Source organism: Leptodactylus fuscus, chromosome 3 (genome assembly GCF_031893055.1).
Source record: "Leptodactylus fuscus isolate aLepFus1 chromosome 3, aLepFus1.hap2, whole genome shotgun sequence".
NCBI lineage: Eukaryota > Metazoa > Chordata > Amphibia > Anura > Leptodactylidae > Leptodactylus > Leptodactylus fuscus.
Genome location: NC_134267.1, coordinates 125270641 through 125291043, shown reverse-complemented (window position 1 = coordinate 125291043; position 20403 = coordinate 125270641). Strand labels below are relative to the sequence as shown.

Here is a 20403-nt window from a genome sequence, read left to right as displayed (position 1 = left end):
GAAATCTGTGTCCTCACCATACACATAAAATAACCACAAGAAAAGCAATCGCGAGTATGACACTTAGTATAAAAGGAATATATTACACATCCAGTCTTGGTCAATAAACTTGTCATAATTTTATTTATTACATCATACACATATGCAAAGCCGAAACGCGCGTCAGGTACTGGGGAGTGAGTGCCTGTCCTGACTTGTATACCTCCTATTGGCAACATGGGTAAGCCACAGTGCTATTAAACCTGTATATAGTGGTATAGGATACATGTGAACCTATGTTGTTATAGTCACCAATGTGTGTGTATCAATGCTATTACTTTAATGGATAGGAGACATATATTGGACCACATGGTAACTTTAAACTTCTAGCATTTTCTTTGAGCTGTTGTGGCAATGTGTATAACTTAGTGGCCAATTATGATATATACCTCAGCGGCTATTGATACTATTGCTATGTGCATATAATGTCCACACACGGTGTATAAAGGACTCCAATGCTGAGGTCCTTTCTGGCATTAGCTTAATCCATGTGCATTCCATTGTATGTAAATACTTAAAGGGACCACATACCATCTGTTGCACTTAATTTTTACCCAGTCAGTTTGTATTTGTAGATTCCCCTTCCAATTTCCATTTTTTATATATATGTGTATAATGTAATAAATAAAATTATGACAAGTTTATTGACCAAGACTGGATGTGTAATATATTCCTTTTATACAAAGTGTCATACTCACGATTGCTTTTCTTGTGCATAATAATGTAATGCATAGAGGAGGGCAGGGAACCTGTCACAACACAAAGGAAAGGGGGCGAAAAGGGGCGTGTTGGCGAGAAGTGTTTTGGCCACAAAGGGGCGGGGTTTCAACAGGGGCCGTGGCCCCTGTCACTTTGAGGGAACATCTGAATGCTTTACTACTTGTACTGATAAGATTATGTGCATTAAATTGGTTATAGGGATTGATGCTCCATTTTTTCTGTAACAGTGCTCCAGATTCTTGGCTACTTTTACACGTAACAAACAGCCTTAATACCATAATAGTTAAATAGCAACTTTCTTTCCATATCAAGATCTAGATGCATATTGAGGTGCTGTTTCAATGGGGCTGTACAGTGGTGCTGTTTCTAGAAAAAACAAGCTCATATTTTCTGATCCTGGATAGTTCCTTTAGGCCCTATGCAGCAAATAGCTGCCAAAATGTGTGGATGGGATTAGCCAGAATCACACTCACTTTGCAGGTAATGTAAAATGTAGCATCTTTTGCTGCTGCGTTTTCGCAATGAGGGGCCCCGGCCTATAATGGATCTTCTAATGACAGTAAGAGCGGGTTCACATCTGCGCCAAGTCTCCGGTTTAGCCAATCCGGACAGTTTCCATCTTCTGCCCTGCAAAACTGGACAGGAGATGGAAACCCGGTGGTTAGCTTTCACACCCATTCACTTGCATGGGTTTGCAAAGGTGACTGCCTATGTGCGTTTTCTGCCTGTCCACGGGGAAACCGTTTTTTTTACCCGGACACAAAGACGCACATCCAGGGTGGATTGGCTTAACCGGAGACCGGGCGCTGATGTGAACCAACGTTAAATAGTCATATGGCTGCGTTTGGTATAATTATGGCATGTCCTAAACTGTATGTCTGTATATATTCATAGCTATAGGTCATGCTTTATATTTATGGTTTACTTTTTGGAACAAAGCTAAAAACTCCATATATTCTACAGAATTATTTGGTGTATAAACAAATTGTTGGAGACGTGTTTACAGGAATGTATGAACCATCAGATACCAGACAGATTCTTCAAAAGGAAATTGAGAGAGCCATTTTATTGAAATCAGAAGAAAATAAATTGTTTCCACATCCTCCATGGTTCAGTAAAGTCACCCAGCTATATAATTTATCGCTAGTAAACTCGGGTAAGTATGCTCCTTATGACTGTTTTACTCTTTCCACATCTGGATTTGTGTAGTTAAAATCATTTTAAATGAACATCTTTATGATCTTTGCAATATTATTTTAAATTATCTGGTTAAAAAAGTGAAAAACCCTCACAGTCCAATGTACAAGAAATATATAGGCTTACGAAAGACATATTAAGGGGTGCTTTTTTCCATCACAAATCGGCACGTGCAGGATCAAATAATTTTCTTTCCATTTATGGCCCTGTTTATTTCAGAAAAGCAAAGTTATAAAAGTTTGAAATTATGAAAAGTCATATAGAAACTAAGGTCGCTTGCAGACGACTGTCTGCTGGTAGCTGGCTATGATTGAGTGGCACCAGTTGTTGCACCAGTCAAACTTCTTAGGCCCCATTCATTCAATAAATAGGAGCCTCGGAAGCACTGCAGCAAACCCAGACAGGGTTTGTCAGATATTCGTATACTGATTGTGCTATAGAACAACTTTATAAATATGCTGAAAGCATTCACGTTGATAAGAGAATCTGTTTTATCATGTAGAAATAAAGATTTAAATAGCATGAGGTTATTATATGTTTTAACTGTTTTTGTGCATTTAAACACCTCATTTATTAATTTTATATTGTTACAGGTATAATATTGGCAGGACCTTCGGCCTCTGGAAAAAGCTCATGTATTAGTATATTGCTTCAGGCTCTTAATCATATAAAGGTCTCTAGTGGAGGGGTACCCCATAAAAGTGTGAAGATTCATCCTCTGAGTGTTGACAATAGGACTTTGATGTTTGGTGGTCAGAATGCATCGCATATGTGGCAGGATGGCGTTATCAGCTATTTGTGGAAGAAGGCAATTCGGGTAATTTAAAGGGCTATTCGGAGACACTAAAAAGCTGTATAGGAGGTTTCTGCAATTCTGTAAAGCATAATAATGTGTGCTGCCATGTGTATGAATGTTATGCATGGTGATCCAGATGCTAAAATATTTCTTTGGATTCCACTTTTCTTTCCTATGCATTCATGTACTCACTACATTTATTTTATATAAAATGTAAGCTGATGGCTGGTCAGGTAGAGGAGGAGATGTACATCTCACCCAGACTACTAAGGTGGGTGAGATGAGAAAACTCCAGAAGGAATGTTTGTTCTCAGCAGACAACTTTTGTCTGTTGAGCATTTTGGTAAATGCTCAGTATTGGGCTGGATTTTTAGGAATGACAGGTAGGATTGGTAGTGGGACCTGACATTCCACCCCCCTCCAGTCCACACTTTGGGGATGTTCCGGCAGCGACTCAGCTGCATAGAGTCTCCTCATCAAGGAGGTTTAAGAAGTCAGCTCCAGCAGCAGACTCTTGGCAGAGCTTGGCTGGAGTGCCAAACAGAGAAGTCGTTTTTATGGAGCTGTGTCCTGAATTATTCAATTGCCTTTTTATTTCTGCTATTATAGGTGAGGTAACCTATTCTATGCTTAGTTAGAGCCTAGCCGGGCAGGTATTTATTTTTATATTGTTTCCTTTTGTTGCTGCACTTTTTTTGAGTGAAAATAAAACTCTACTATTGTTTTGGACTAAAGAAACTGGACTTGTGTGTCTAAGCCACCCCACCTAGCAATCCCAGACCCTGACAATATCTATATGTTTTTACTTGTAGAGTACCTGTAATACATGGCTCTGGTTTGATGGACCTTTGAACAGTAGCTGGGCTGACAACTTCAACAGTGTACTTGGACCAGAGAAGGTAAGTACTGTAATGTGCTTGTTTAAAATTTTTCAGAAAAATTTTTATGAAATAATTGTGAATATGCCCATTTATTGAATCAAAAGACATAAACCCTATGTATGTCATCAGGTCTTTAGCCTCTAAACCTCCAGCATGGGCTTATGCTGCTGGGGCTTAGGGTCCAAAACCTAGCACCCTCAGTCCATCAGTTTCTTTATTTTTTAGTTGGAGGCTAAAGCCCACCTAGTGTCCTGCAACACAAAAGTGATGCAGGAAAAACCCGGCAATGCATCACAGTTTTTCCCGCAGCACTTTTCACAGAAATTGGAAACCTCTGCGGACTTTCTGCTTCCATTATACCCACAATGGTTTTGGAAATCACAGGGTGTCCACAGCGCATATTTTTGCATTTACGCCGTGGGGGGCCTCTGCTTAATAACTGTTTATTTGCTATAGCAGGAGCTTTTATATCATCCTATTCTAATTCCATACATATTAATAAGGAGTTACCAATCCAACCTTAGCAACTATGGGAATTTTTCCCAATCATCCATAAGAGCATTTGTGAGATACTGAGAATACTTGGTACAGATACTCCCAATCTATACTGTAGTTCATCCCAAAGGTGATGAATGGGGTTAAGACCAGGGCTCTGTATGGGTTAGTCTAGTTTTGACACACTAAACACACCTAAGACTCCGTTCCATTTTCAGGCTGAGGCCCCATATTTTTTGTTGCAGTTTTTGTTGTGATTTTTTGAGGCAAAGTCAGGAATGGATTGAACAAAAGGTAGAAGTATAAGTACTTTTTATAGAGTTCTCATTTTTCTGTAGGCATTTGGCTCAAAAAAAACGCAACAAAATCTGCAACAAAAAAAGCTACGTTTCTGCAACATGAGTCCTTATATCGGGGCCTCATGGGCCGGAAACGCCGTGATTTGAATTTTTATATTTTTTCAAAAACTTTTAAATATTTTTTTAGCCCCATAAGGGACTTGAACCTGTGCTCATTAGATCACTTTGTGCCATGATCTGCAATACTACAGTATTTCAGTCCATGGCGAGATCTCTATCCTGTGATATCTCTGGGAGCTATTTGGAGGGGGAAATGAAAGTGAAAGTAACAGAACCCCTCAGGTGCTATGGACGCATCTGAGGGGCACCTGAGGGGTTAAGTGTCTGCAATCAGAGATATCTCTTACCAGGTGGCGTGGTCAGGTTTCTTTGTCAGGCCTGGTTCACATCTGCATTCGGTATTCAGTTCAGGAAATCTGCATGGAGAGCCCACCAAACAGAATACCGAACGCATTGACAAGTGATGAGCTTATGAAAGCACACAGACCCCATAGACTATAATGGGGTCCGTGTGTTTTCAGCGCAGTGTCCGCATGAATCATGGGGAGAGAAAAGTACTTCATGAACTATTTTCCACTCTGCATGACTTGTGCAGACACCACATGGAAAAATACACAGACCCCATTATAGTCTATGGTGTCCGTGCGCTTTCTTTGCTCATCGCTTATACTCCACTTGGGGGGTCCCTGAACAGAATACCGAACACACATGTGAACCAGGCATAAAACAGCAGAGTAACCATAGTGATGGTGTCTGCTCAATTCCTGAGCGTGTGCCATATTTAATGTCCCAGCATCTGACATACTATTATGACAAATGTTGGAAAGTAGCTATTGTAACATGAAAACTTCTTTTTTCAAGCTGCTCAAAATCTGGCAGTGGCTTAAGGCCGGGTTCACACGATGTATTATGGCACGTAATTTGGTACGTAGACGGTGCGGGAGCTTTTGCGGGCCGTATACGCTCCCATTATTTTCAATGGGAGCCGGTACCGTATACGCGGCGCTATTTTGCGGCCATGATTTTGCGGCAGCTGCAAAATAGCGCCACGTATACGGTACCGGCTCCCATTGAAAACAATGGGAGTGTATGGCCTGCAAAAGCTCCCATGCCGTCTACGTACCAAATTACGTGCCATAATACATCGTGTGAACCCGGCCTAAGGGTAAGTTCATACATGGTTTTTTGGTCTGGAACCTGAGGCAGAGGCCGCCTCAGGTTCCGGACCAAAATACGGGTAGCTGCAACTGGATGCCGTTGCAGTGCACCAGCATCCAGTTGCGGACTCCACACCAGATTAGGTCCAAATGAATGGGCCTATTTGGAGGGAGTGTCTTCAGGCGGATGTCGCAAGGCGAATCCACTTGAGAAAATGAGCATCTCGCTTCTTTTTCTGGGAGCTGGAACAAACTAGCTACCGGAAAAAAGAACTAACTGGCTCCCATTGTTTTTAATGGCAGCAATCTTTTTGGTCAGGATTTTGAGGCGGATACAGCCTTAAAATCCTGATCAAAAAACTCTGTGTGAACTTAACCCTAAAGCAAACAATCCCCTCCCCAAAAAATAAAATCAAAGCCAATAACTGTCACAGATGGACATTCACAGTATTTTCATGGTCTTTTGTTGGCCAAAATCATTCACTGACAAAAATCTAATGTGTATGGCCAGTTTAAGCTCATCTTGTGTTACAAAAATGCTGCAAGCGATGTACTTATATAGAATGACTATTGATTTATATGTATTATATAATTGCATTTATCTAGGTCTTACAGCTCAGTAATGGTGACTATTTGGAGCTTTCAGAAAATATAAAGTTGATTTTTGAAACAACTGATTTACAAACAGCTTCCCCGGCAACCCTGACAAAGGCAGTGAGTATTGACATTCATTGTTACATTTTATGTACTTTATAAACTTAAGGAAAATGTTATATTTCATTATTTTTATATTTAAGGGAATATTGTATATTGAAGGTGAAGCTCTTGGCTGGAGACCCCTGTCTAAAATTTGGCTAGATGGTAGAAACCAACAGGAAAACGCTGTAAGTATAATTAATATAAAACATATCATAGTAGATTAACGAAATTTGAATGGGAGCTGAGCAGTAGTAGCATAATTGGATTACCATCTGCTTTCAAATGTAAAAAAACAGTGGAATCGCACACTCATATGTTGGATTGAGGTGCAAGCAGAAAATGGGATCTCTGACCCTGTCAGTATCCAAAAAAGAAATTATCTGCTGCACACTCTTGATTCAGTGGTGAATAAACAAATACATTTATTGTGAAGATAACATAGGTTGATGCGCCATGGAAAAAACGGAATTTAGGTATACATGAAAGATGTATAACAAGCCTCCATAGCGGCTTGTTGTACTTTACACATTGATCTGGCATGATGAAGGTCATTGGACCGAAACGTCCCTGCTTAACATTGGATCAATTATTCATGTATACCTAAATACCGTTTTTTTCCATGGCGCATCAACCTATGTTATCTTCACAATAAATGTATTTGTTTATTCACCACTGAATCAAGAGTGTGCAGTAGATCATTTCTTTTTTGGATACCATCGGCTTTCAGCTTCATACACTGTGTTAAAAACAGGCTAGGTCATACATTTTCAGTCTAGAACAACCCCTTTAAAGCCAGGACTCCATGTGACGTAAAAGGAACGCCATTTTATATACCCTGCAAAGTGGATCGGATTCTAGTGAATCTCATTGACATATTTCAGAAAAGTACATGCAGCGGAAATGCTGATTCCAAAACGGTTGCGTTTTTGGAAATCGCATCATGTCAATTATATGTATGGAAACACCAGCAGTTTCTCTATATGTATAATTGAAGTAGAGATTCCACAGAGGAAAGCTCTACATACTTTCTATGAAAAGTACTGCAGGAAGAACTGCAATGCGTTTCCACTGCTTTTTTTTTTTTTTTGCAGTGCTTTTTAGCTGTGGCCTGTTACACCGCTAAGGCCAAACGTACTGCAGGAAAAAAACACAGTGGAAATGCATTTTTTCGCCTCCCCCAGCATATTTAAAAAAAAAAAAAGCCTGGGCAACTTGTTAAATTAGCTGCTTGTATATTACTTGTGAATGAATGTATTGCAGTATGTGTATATTTATAATGTTTACATATTCTTTTCTTAGGTTCTGTCCAAAGCATTCTATCGGACTCTGGACCCCATCTTCAATCTTATTCTTAATGATACCAAGTAAAGCAACATATCTTGTTTCAAAGCAGGTCATAGATATTGTACTGTAGTGTGATACAAGCAATGATCCCCCACATAGGCAGCTAAACAGGGAGGAGGGGGGTGGGAGACACAGGTACACAGGTTGAAAGAAAAGAGGGGAGGCCGCTACAATAACTGGTATGTCAAAGTAAGCAATGTTTGAATGTTAAAGAAATGAATAATTCAACCTAATACAACTTAAACCTTTCCAGGTACATGGACACACATTGAAGAATATATTTCTCATGACATGTTGATACACTTTAGCACCTATTATGTCAATATCTGCAAATTTAAATATTTCAATTTATCGTGTTCTGTTATGTTATGCTCTATATTACAAGTATCCAGCTGTATATATATTACTTTAACAATATTCTTGTAGAATTGATCCCATCCAATAAGAGTCATATATTTATGAATGTTTTATATTTTTCTTTTTCCCTAAGACCGATTGTTCCAGTAACAGAAGTTGGCTTGTTCCGTTCTTTTACAAATGTACTGACAGTCATGCTGAATGATAAGGCTCAGAGTATTGGTGGACAGCTGCATATTGAGAAGCTCTTTATTTTCTGCCTGGTCTGGACAGTAGGTTCGCTTATTGACCGTACAGAAAGAAAGAAGTTCAGTGATCTACTGAAGGTCTACACATCAGTGTAAGTGTAACTTGTACTACATACATATATACACTATAAAGACAAAAGTATTGTGAAACAAACACATTACACCTACAGATACCTACAGGATACAACACTGCTGTGCAAGAAACAAGTATTATCACCCATAATAATGTACTCTTTGCATCCCCATATAATGATAAGACCCTTTTTGTGACCAACATAGTATTAAAGTCTACATTGCTACCACCATATTATAGTATTGCTCCTCTTTGTGGCCCCATATAGTAACTGTATTACCGCCATTGTACTCCATATAATAATAATTCTCCATGTGTCCATGTGTGTTACAGTAGCATGGATAATATAGTAATATATTACAAGACAGCACACACATACAAGCTCAGAATAGCAGATAGAAAAGATACTAGGAGTCATGGCAACTAAAAAGAAAAGAAAGACTTCAGGATCATTTAGTTCTCTGTGCGGAGTGATCTTCACTTATAGTATATAAGTATATAAGTATAGTATATAGTATATAAGTATATAGTATATAAGTGATCTTCACTTAGCTTGACATGGTCTGCCACTTTGTGGCTGAGTTGCTGTGTTTTTACACACTTCCACTTTTTAATAATATTACTCACAGCTGGCTGTGGAGTATCTAGGTGGAAAGAAATTTCACAAGCTGACTTCTTACAACAGTACCATAATGAAATTCATTAAGCTCTTTAGACCAACACGTTCTTTCATAAGTATTTCTTTCACACAAGCTTTTTATGGTGTTCTTAAAGGGAGTCTATCATCTCCCCAGCCACTCTAAACCACTGCTGTAGTGTTGTATAGGCTATTAATACAAGTGAAACTGTACCTTTGAAATATAGATAGGCCCCTAGGATGCCTGTAAAAAGCGGTTTTAGCCGATATGCAAATTAGGTCCAGGGGAGCTCAGGGGACGTTATCTTGAATCCTCAAACACAGCCATGTCATCAGTAACCACTCCCATCCTGGCTTTTTGTTTGACCACCCGGCAGTGGAAGTTCAGTGTCGTACACATCAACATCACTGAGCTCCATGCTGAAATCTTGTGTATGCGCAATAAACCATATGATGTTATACACTATAGAAAATGTTTAATATCTGTTAATAAAGGTGGATTTGTCTTTACCTAAAGAAAATTTCCATCTAAGAAGGAAAATCCGTTCACACTACTATTGTTGAAGTCCATTGCTCCATTAACTGGAAGCTTTCTTCTGTCATGTCTGTTTACCTTTCTAACTGTAGAGAAGCACATACTTGCAAGACTTTTTCTTCTTACATCTCTAGAACTATAAAAAAAGACAGAAGAAAGCTTCCATTGTATTTTTTCGTATTATATTTAATGCCAATGGGAAGGTGCCTCATCTGCATCAGGCGTTTTACTACTGTAGGTCCTATGACAGGTGAGAGCAATGGCCTTCAGTAATAGTAGTGTGAAAGTAGTCTTATGTTGCTCTTAAGTTTGGATAGCTTATTATGGATTTACTAACCTGCATTTTCCTGCAGTTTGCCAGACGATGACCAGGAGATATCAGTATTTGATTATTTTCTTGATGAGTCAGGAGAGTGGGATACATGGCAGTCACGCTTACCAGATATCACATATATTGGTAACATGGACATCATGGGAGAAACATTCATTGAAACCCAAGATACGGTAGGTTGTTGCAAAATGGTAAGGTATTATTAATTCTATTCAATACTAACAATACTATTTGTGGAAAAGAGATTTTAAATTTCTTTGACAAATGCTTCTAAACAATGTCCAGGTTGTAATATAAAATTAAATGCTTACAGGAGAAATGATGAGATTTATAACAATTAATACTAACATTACTTTCATAGCTGTAATGGACACTGTAGGAGAAAAATTGCCCAACAAATTTCACTAGAATTATATGACGTTTTGGGGCAAATTTACTTATAATTAGTAAATAATTACACAGAATCAAGTTAAACTGGACAGTCTTAGACGAAGGCCGCACATAGAGGAAACGCAGCAATTTTTGACCACTGCAGAATTTCCATAGAAAAAAAAACTGCATTATACATTGCCAGCAAAGTGAATGAGATTTCATTAATGTCTTCCTCACATAGGAGAAAAAAATGAGCATGTTAATTTTAATCCCAAGCATTTTCCCTATATGCTGAATAGGAGAAGAATAAACACATCAGTTTTCTGCAAAGGTTTTTAGGTGAAATTTACTATGTGGGGCCTTAGGGCTAGTTCACGCGGGGCACGGCATGGCGTATTTTGGTCCTGATTGTGATGCAGGAAGGCGCATCAGAATAGGACCAAAATGCGCCTGCCACGACTGTTGCGGCTTCCGATAATCACGGCTTTCCACTCTGGAGTAGGCCCAAATGAATGGGCCTAGTCCGGAGGGTGGTGCCGCGAGGCGGACGCCGGGGCTGAATCAGCTGCGAAATCCGCCTGAAGAAAGGGCAGCTCGCTTCTTTTTTCCATGAGCAGGAACATCCCGCTCACTGAAAAAAGGAAGCTAGCAGTCTACATATACCTACATTGTGAGGGGGCAGATTCTGAAGTGGATTCGGTGTCAGAATCTGCCCCCCTCTTGCGCCGTGTGAACGAGCCCTTAGACTGTACCAGATTTTTCACAGTATCTGATGGTGGATGATAAGCCTGGCTCATCTTTAAACTATCTACATTTATTTATTAATTTGTTATATTTATTGACATTTTTTTTTTCAAGAAAAAAATATACCATATTTGTGCCACCTGTTTATGCTGCACACTGGTGCATTTTACGCTAGGTTGTAAAAAGTGTCTAAAATAGTAAATAAAAGTGGACATTTACACCAGCTTGTTGGCACAAATTTTCATTAGTAGTTTTCATTTCAAATCTATCTATTACGGCTAAAAAGTAATATATAGCATTTGGCAGATTCCCTGTTTGCAGTTTTAAATGTGATATTTATTATGTCTCATAGGTTATAGTGCGCACTTTCTTGGAGTATGCCAGCTTGGGATCCCAACATGTTTTATTAACTGGACCTGTCGGTTGTGGAAAGACAGCATTAATGAATGACGTCATTTCTACACAAGGTAGACAAAACACCTATTAAATTAGAAATCTTGGCATTTTCTATTAATAGGAATTCAGATTTTTTTTTTAGATATAATATTGTTTAGTTACTTTCTCCTTCAGACAGAACACGCACATTGCTTAAAAGAATGGTGTTTTCCGGATCTTCAAAGGCCAAAGAGCTTCAGGAATTACTAGAGCAAAATATAGTCCACAGACAAGGTAATTATATTAGTGTCTGAAATGTCTTATTTTCAGTACAGTTTCACATTTTAATATTTTTTTCTAACTTAAAGAGGTTGTCCAGGCTAAGCAATATTTTTTAATTAGACCAGGGGGGTTAAAAAAATACAAAAAACCCATATTCACCTATCCCCGGGAGTCTAGTGTCTTCTGCCTTTTTCCTGTTGAATTTCTCCACTGTGATGTCCCTATTCCTTTCCTATCACATGACTGCCTTAGCGGCCTCAGGAAGAGAAAACGGGTAGTCACAGGTAGTCACGTCCCTGATTCCTTTCATGAAGCTGCAGATTGGTCTCAGCTGTTAGCCTCAGCGATTGCTTCCAGAGTGCGGTATAACCGGATTGCGTGGGGAGACACCAGGGCACCAGAGACAGGTGAATAGGGTTTTTTTTTTCTCCTCCTCCAGCCTAATTAATAAATAACATTTTATCCCGAACAATCCCTTTATGTGTAGATATACCTACTGTATATACAGTGTTTTAAGTACTTTACTTCTCAGATTTTGTACAAATTTTAACTTATATCAGTTGTAATACATTTTCATTCAACACTCATTCATAATTTTGTTGGATGCCACTTGGAATCTGTCAGCACTGTCAGTCAAACACTCACTGACATAAACATATAATGCAGCAAGAAGAAGTTGTTGGATCGAATAAAACTGTATATGTGTAAATGCAATAATGATGTAAGTGATTACAGGTAAGTAAGGATACGGTTATTGTGGAAAGCTGAACATTTAAAAAGAGGCTCTAGTTTTCTATTGGACCACCTCTAGCCTGGATACAAGATGAGATAGAGTTGGGCATGGAGACATACAAGTTTTATACGGTATCCTGAAGCAAATTTAACCACAGGTTTTGCAGTTGGGCTTGTAGATTTGCAAACTCGTAGGTTGCCAAGTCTTGCATCCCAGCTTATCCCATAATTGCTTGATAAATCATGTGACTAGACAGGCCAAGGAAGTGTTTCAATCTACTAAAGACATGCCTGAGAAACCCTTACTGTCAGGGGCGTAACTACCGTGGTTAGGTAGGAGCAGCTCAGGCAGCTGCCACAGCGCCGGGATACTAGGGGCCTGGTGACAGCTGCTACCGCTGCGGATTTTTTATTTAATTTTTTTAAATAGGCCGTTACCTGCTGGAATAACTCCAGCACGTAACGGGCCCTATTTACTGCAGTGCCGGGGGCTGCCTGAAGATGGAGAGGAGCTGCCTCCTCCACAGTCCATCTTTTAACAGTAGTAAAGTCAGCAATTTCTGCCTTTACTACTGCATCCAAGTCCACAAATAGCAGGAGGAGAGTGTTTAGGAGGAGCGCTGTGCAGTTAAAGCGCACGGACCCCATTATAGTCTATGGGGTTCGTGCGCTTTAACTTCACAGCGCTTGGCGTTGCTCTGATAAAAAGTCAGCTCCCTCGTAACAGCAAGCTGCCAGCTCTCCTGACTGGCAAGGACGAGCCTGCTGCAGAACCAGCGTTGATTTGCCGCAGGCTCGTCCTTGCTAGTCAGGAGAGCTGGCAGCTTGCTGTTACGAGCGAGCTTACTTTTTCTCATAGGAATGAATTGACCAGCGTTGATTGGCCAGTATACAGCATTCGGCCAATCAATGCTGGTTCTGCTGGAGGCTCGTCTGTGAGGAGGCGGAGTCTAAGATCGGACCACAGCAGTCTCCATTGTGGTCCGATTTTAGACTCCGCCTCCTCACTGGCTGAATGCTGTACACTGGCCAATCAACACTGGTGAATTCATTCCTATGAGAAAAAGTAAGCTCCCTCGTAACAGCAAGCTGCCAGCTCTCCTGACTAGCAAGGACGAGCCTGTGGCAAATCAACACTGGTTCTGCAGCAGGCTCGTCCTTGCTAGTCAGGAAAGCTGGCAGCTTGTGGTTACGAGGGAGCTGACTTTTTATCAGCACAACTGCAAGCGCTGTTAAGTTAAAGCGTATGGACCCCATAGACTATAATGGGGTCCATGCGCTTTAACTGTACAGCGCTCCTCCTAAACACTCTCCTCCTGCTATTCGTGGACTTGGTGACTCTCCTTTAGTCGAATAGTGGTTTCCCCTGAAACGAGCATTTTTTTCCCATAGACTATAATGGGATTCGATATTCGATCGAGTAGTCGAATATTCTGACTCTACTTGTAACGAATATGGAATCTTGAATATTTCTCTGTTCGCTCATCTCTACTATTCAAGTGTTGAAGAAGTTTCTGCTGTTATATAAATAATTGATGAAAATAATATCTTCAATTTACCTAATGTTATTCATCTAAGATGAGTAAATAGGTGTAATCTTTAAACATTTTCATGTATATGCCGTGTTTCAGGTTTTGTATATGGTGCAAAAGATGGAAAAACTCTGAAGTTATTTATTCATGATCTTCATCTTCCTACACCTGATGACAATGGAGTACAGCATTGTAATGAGGTAACTGTTACATTGTAAGAGACCAGAAGAGAAAAGGAAAGCTTAAGATACTTTAATATCATTGACCGGTTATGGAACTACCGCCACAGCAGCCACAGCGTCTGCTATGGGTCCCGTGACCTATTTTTTAGTAAACAAGTAAAACGAGAAGGCTGAAGAGGAAGCACAGCTGTCTTTGTGCAGGAGTGGGGATCAGTAAGTAAATAGCAGCCATTATTAATCCAGCAGGTAACGGCCTATAATAAAAAAAAAGAAATAGGAGGGGACCTTCATGAAGCTGCAGATTGGCCTCAGCTGTTAGCCTCAGCGATTGCTTCCAGAGTGCGGTATAACCGGATTGCGTGGGGAGACACCAGGGCACCAGATACAGGTGAATAGGGTTTTCTTCAGTAAGTAAATAGCAGCCATTATTAATCCAGCAGGTAACGGCCTATAATAAAAAAAAAAGAAATAGGAGGGGACCAAATAGGCCCCCTTAGGTCATGTGCCCCTTTGGTATATTGAGTGGGGGTCATTAAATGTGGTGTTATACCATGTGGGGGCCAGGAAAGGGAGTGCTATACATCTGGCGGCATATCGGCTTTGAGGTCCAGTCTTTGCTAGTTATACCCCTGTCATTGACTATCACATAGTGTGCATTCAAATCACTCACTGGCCATATAATTCATGGTCTTGTTGTGTCCTGCAGTAAAACAGACTCTTTTTTTGCAACAGCTTGGTCACCCTTCTGCCTACTAGGTTTAAGAATGAAGAATATTGTTTCTCTAAATGGTGAATGAAGCAGGTTATGAGACCTGCATGGCTATGTATTTATCGAGTCAGCCATTACAACAGTAGCCAATATTTACCAACTTTTATTCAAAATTAGAGATACTGGCAATTTTTTTTTGTGCTGCTGTGGTGGCCATTTTTGTGAAGTTAAAACATAAATTAATGATATGTTGTTTGTTGTCTTTGAATCATCTCTCACTTTATGATCATCTTTGGAGAAGGCAAAACAAACCAAATGTTTTAATCAATATGGCTGCACTTCCTGCAAAGCAGAGACTGTGACACCTCACACTGTTACTCTAGGTTCACACTTGGGGAATGCTTACCACACTTGGGGACTGTTACTCTAGGTTCTGCTTGGGGTCCCAAAAAAAAGAAACCCAATCCGCTTACAAAGTGGCTAATTGTGGAAATCTCGAACCCCATAAACTATAACGGACTTCACCAGATTTCCACCCAAAAACTGTAGAAAGAATAGTCCTGCTTGCAGGAATTTTCTCTCCATATTTCGAAAGGGGTTTCGGGGATGGAATTCCCAAATGGAATTCAAGCGCTGGTTTAAGGCTAGTGGACAAAAGCAACCATCATTGAGATATCTGTGTGAATCATGATGTTGAGTGACAGGTTCCTACCCTGGTACACTGTGTTTGCATGTGACATTGTATTTGGATATGTTTTAATTTATTTGTTTCTATGTGTCAAAGTGACTTAATAGAATATATTGTCTTTATACATTAATCTAGCTACTAAGAATGCTTCTTGATGACCAAACTCTAGTAAGATACAGCAAGCCTTTTGAGCAGCAGATTCTAGAAGGACTCCTTGTAAAAGCTGTAATGGGTCAACCCAGATACACCAACAGCACCCATAGAATTTTAGCTCAACGGCTATTGGTGAGTTATTAATAAAATGTTGTAAGATTTAAGTGTGGCAAAATCAACTACAGAATCGGAAGGAAGGCTCCAGAATACATGTGCTATATTATCAACTTTTATACAAATTTTACATTAAAATTAAGCTTACCAGTGCATTCTCTGCACTGGATAAGCTTTATTATTAAAATATATCCAGTTTCCCTGCAGCCCCAATGATTCTCTGTACCCTCTTTGCATAGTACAGCAGGCTCTTGGAAATCTTTACACAATGCCTCTTGTGCTGCAGCTTTGGCTGTCTGCAATGTTCTGCTCTACTCCTGTTCCTTGTTCATGGAGTAGAGCAGAGTCAGTCATGTGACCGAGAGACGGCATGGCACAAGTGGAGACAGAGGAATGAGACTTTTGCCCTCCTTCGCTTTGTTCTGCAAATGTAATCATTGGGGCTAGTGAGATTTATTTTTCCCCACATAACCCCTTTAGGTTTTACCTGAAGCATATATTATCAATTTCATACTACAAGTGATCCCTAAATGAACATCTTTAGTGTAATGTCAAACTTGTGAAAATAAACATTGTTATATCAGTTATATCATAACCTTTAATTTTTTTTTTAGACTTTTGATCAATAATATATGAGATACTATCTGTTAGTTAAACTCCTGAATGTAAATTTCCCCAAGTAATGTAAGGTTATATTAAATCTTTTCCCACAAAACTATGTATCTCTCTGTTAAACTCCTCCTGCTCTATAACATTCTGTTTACCAGATTGGACTGTATATTAAAAATAGGATATGCAATAGAAATATCATATAAAATAGTAAAACTTATTTATTTAAAAACCCTATAAAAATGAAGTTTACATGTTACAGCAGTACCATAAAATGATAGAGGATTGTGTATTTATTTTTTTGCATAGACATTTTAGTTTTCTGCTTTAGTACACAGTTTAAACATGGTTCACATGTTTACATTAACCTTTCAACGTTATTTCTTTAGCGTCACTTTTCCATATTTCATCTACCGGATCTAGAAGGATCCCAGCTGCAAAAAGTTATTTTCTCTGTGCTAGAAGTAAGTTTTAATAACCTCATGGCATTGGTCAATATCATGTCATGGTTTAAGTGGTCACATTTTTTTATTTTAGCAGAATATCATTAGAATGTATCTGATTCTATTTTGTTTTGGAGAACACTTTGTGTGATCAGTGGTTTGAAAACAAAAAACTCAAATCAGAAATAAAAAAGCAAACACATAATTAGAAGAGTACTGGCAACTAGTTTACTTAGGCCTGGTTCACATTTGTGTTCAGTATTCAGTTCGGGAAGTCCAATTGGGGACCCCCCCGAACGGAATCCCAAAGCACACAGACCCTATAGACTATAATGGGATCTGTGTGTTCTCCATGCGGTGTCCACATGAATCACGCAGAGAGAACAGTGCTGCTTGAAGTATTTTTCTCGCCACATGATTTTGTGGACCCCATAATTTATTATAATCTGTGCTGTTCCCCATTCACTTTATACATTTGCCTCCAAGTTTAGCCATTTAGTGTTTTAGATAAATTGTTCTTGTGAATTATGAATTGCAAATATAAAGACCTTCATGTTCATGTTAAAGTAATTCATGTCCACTTAGTTTTGTTTTTCACTTTAAGCAAGTATAAGGAGGATGGACTATCCCTACAAGAGATTCCTGGCCCACTTTGCCCACTTTTTTTAAAATGACGTGTGTGGGGTACAGATTGTAAGAAGTTCTGTGAAAATTTTTTGGAGATAAAAAAGAATTATACGACAAAAATTGTGACTATTTCAAGCTTTGTCTACCTAAAAACTAGTGTATAAAGCAAGATATATACGTCCAGAGGAGTCATTTCCAGACAGATTTCTATGATCTACATGGCTGCTCTGAAGCATACCTCTAAATGCTGCTAACAGCGGCTAGGACAAAATATTCTCCTCACAATCATGTACGGAAAACAGAATAAACAAATCTACAGAAAAGATGAAATTTACACCCAAATTTGCAACTTATGGAATAATTGCACCCCACATGTCACTTTTCTAAAAAGTGGGTGTTGTGGGATTGGGACATAGTGGGTGGAACATGACCATCCAATTTACTATAATTTACGCCAGAAACTACCATAAATTCTAGATGAAATATATATATATATATATATATATATATATATATATATATATATATATATATACAGCTCTAACTAGCATGGATTTGTATACACCTCTTAATAAATTAGGTGCACTCACCATATAAACAGCCAGTTTTGAAAAACAGGAAAACATAAGATGAAATGTTCCCTTTAACTAGTTATGTGTTCTGTATGGAAATTTAAAAAAAAAATTGATCTTGATTTGAAATTGTGAATTGAAAATATGATGGCTTTCATGCTAGATATAAATAAATCCACATCCATTTTTTTTGCATTTCAGGCAAATATGGGTGACAAGGATGGCCACTCTCTACAGGAAGATCTTCAGTTATCCTTGGCAAAAGCTTCATGCTGTCTTTTGGAATCTATCAAAAAAGTCTTAGTTACTTCGTCAACACCAGGAAGACAACACTATCTCTTTTCTTTGAGAGAAATAACAAAAGTGTTTCAGGTATTAGGAAATAAACATCAGAAGGCATGGACATATTTGTGATGTAAAAGATGTAAAAAGTGTTGTTGACATATTTATGAAAACGTCTACAAAAATATTTTTCCTGTACGATGAAAGTCATAGCGGGGGAAAAAAATCAAGTGCTTTTTTGCTGTTTTGCCTCAAATAAAAATTTGAATAAAATGTGGTCAAAGCAATAGACATTCCCCAAAATGGTATAACTAAATATTACACCTGGCCCCGCAAAAAAGACACCTTATGCATCCCCTAAATGTAACTATAAAAAAGTTATGGGAGTCAGAATATACCTCAGTTACACATATACTGAAATTGCAGCATGTCCACTGCTGCTATTTTCCTGAAATGTGTGAATGGGAATAGCCAGAATTACCCATTCACTTTACAGGTACTGTAAAATATAGCGTTTTTTGCTGCGGCATTTACTCTACGTGGGGCTCTGGTCTAAATTTGGTATTGCAGTAATCATCTAACTATAAGTTAAGGCCTGGGGTCCCATGTAGCATAAAAACCACTATTTTGCTGTGACGGAAACGTAGAATTAAAAAAACCGGTGCATTTTACAGTATCTGCAAAGTGGATGAGATTCTGGATAATCCCTTCCACACACTGCAGATAAATATCTGCACCGGACATGCTGTGGTTTGAAAAAAACATTGTGTTTTTGTAAATCGCATCATGTCAATTATACCTACAGAAACACTGGCATTTTCTGCATAGCTATAATTGAAGCAGAAAAGTGCTGTGGGAAAACCGCAATTCCTTTCTACAGCAATTTTTCTTTCTGTGCTTTTAAACTGCAAGTCACAATGTGGAGCCATATTCTAATTGTCATTTTATCTGCAAAGTCAACGCTGTAAAAACAAAGCCCGAAAAAAAATTAAGCCCTTATGCAGCTCTGTGAACAGAAAAATAAAAATGTTATGGTTTTTGGAGTAAAAATAAAAATTGAAAGATGGCTGTAGCGGGAAGAAGTTAATGGAATATTTGTAATGATAATATTAAAACCTGTTGATAAAAGTACACAAAAAATACATATATATATTCACAGTCACTGCGGAAACTCTCCAATGAAGATCGTGAAGACCATTTCACTGTTGTAGGATACTGGGAGCATGAAATGAATCGCGTTGTATGTGACAAGCTTTGCCGTCATGCAGACATCAGTTGGTTTAAATCAGAACTAACAACAACAATCGAAGAGGTATAGAAATATTTAATGACTTTTACTCAGGGTACAGCCTTCCAAACATCTTAACAAACAATGGGGGTGATTTACTAAGCATAATGAGCCAGAATTCTGGCTTATTTTGCACCAAAAAAATATCTAGGATGCTGTGTGCCACATTTATCAAGTGTTTTAGATTTTTTGGGGCTAAGACCCCATGTTGCAGAAAGACAGCTCTTTTTGTTGCAGATTTTTCTGAGCCTAAGGCTGGGGCCCATGGCAAATTGCCGTGGGCAAATTGCGGTGTTTTACAGTACTTGCAAAGTGAATGGGATTCATGCGAATCCCATGCCCACTTTGCGTAAAAAATCGCAGCGCGGACATACTGCGATTTCCAAAACCATTGCAGTTTTGAAAATCACAGCATGTCAATTGTATCTACGGAAACGACGGCGACTTCCCACAGATATAATTGCAACAGAAAGTCCACGGAGGAAAACTCTGTGAACTTTCTGTTCAAAGCGCTGCAAGAAGAACCGCAATGCGTTCACGCTGCGGTTGTTCTTGCAGTGCTTCAGCTCTGTGTTTCTGGCCTGTGGGGCCTTAGCCTAAGGGTGAATTCACACTGAGTAAACGCTAGCTTATTCTGAACGTAAAACACGTTCAGAATAAGCGGCGTCTAAAGCAGCTCCATTCATTTCTATGGGAGCGGGGATACGAGCGCTCCCCATAGAAATGAATGGGCTGCTTCTTTCACTCCGTGCAGTCCCATTGAAGTGAATGGGGAGTGCCGGCGTATACGGCAAGCTCTGCTCATGCCGGAGCGTACACGCCGGCACTCCC

At 39.1% G+C, this 20403-nt stretch overlaps 1 protein-coding gene across 1 annotated transcript in view; it reads left to right on the top strand.

The window, feature by feature from the left end:
- LOC142197756 (uncharacterized) overlaps positions 1–20403 on the top strand; it is a 234218-nt gene that overhangs the window by 133411 nt on the left and 80404 nt on the right. The window contains exons 51-65 of the mRNA XM_075268284.1: positions 1723–1915; positions 2550–2773; positions 3565–3651; positions 6251–6358; positions 6442–6528; positions 7643–7707; positions 8178–8384; positions 9891–10041; positions 11337–11451; positions 11555–11653; positions 14005–14105; positions 15620–15769; positions 16750–16824; positions 18204–18374; positions 19444–19596. Coding sequence (XP_075124385.1) covers positions 1723–1915; positions 2550–2773; positions 3565–3651; positions 6251–6358; positions 6442–6528; positions 7643–7707; positions 8178–8384; positions 9891–10041; positions 11337–11451; positions 11555–11653; positions 14005–14105; positions 15620–15769; positions 16750–16824; positions 18204–18374; positions 19444–19596 — 1986 coding nt within the window. The remainder of the gene's footprint in view (positions 1–1722; positions 1916–2549; positions 2774–3564; positions 3652–6250; positions 6359–6441; positions 6529–7642; positions 7708–8177; positions 8385–9890; positions 10042–11336; positions 11452–11554; positions 11654–14004; positions 14106–15619; positions 15770–16749; positions 16825–18203; positions 18375–19443; positions 19597–20403) is intronic.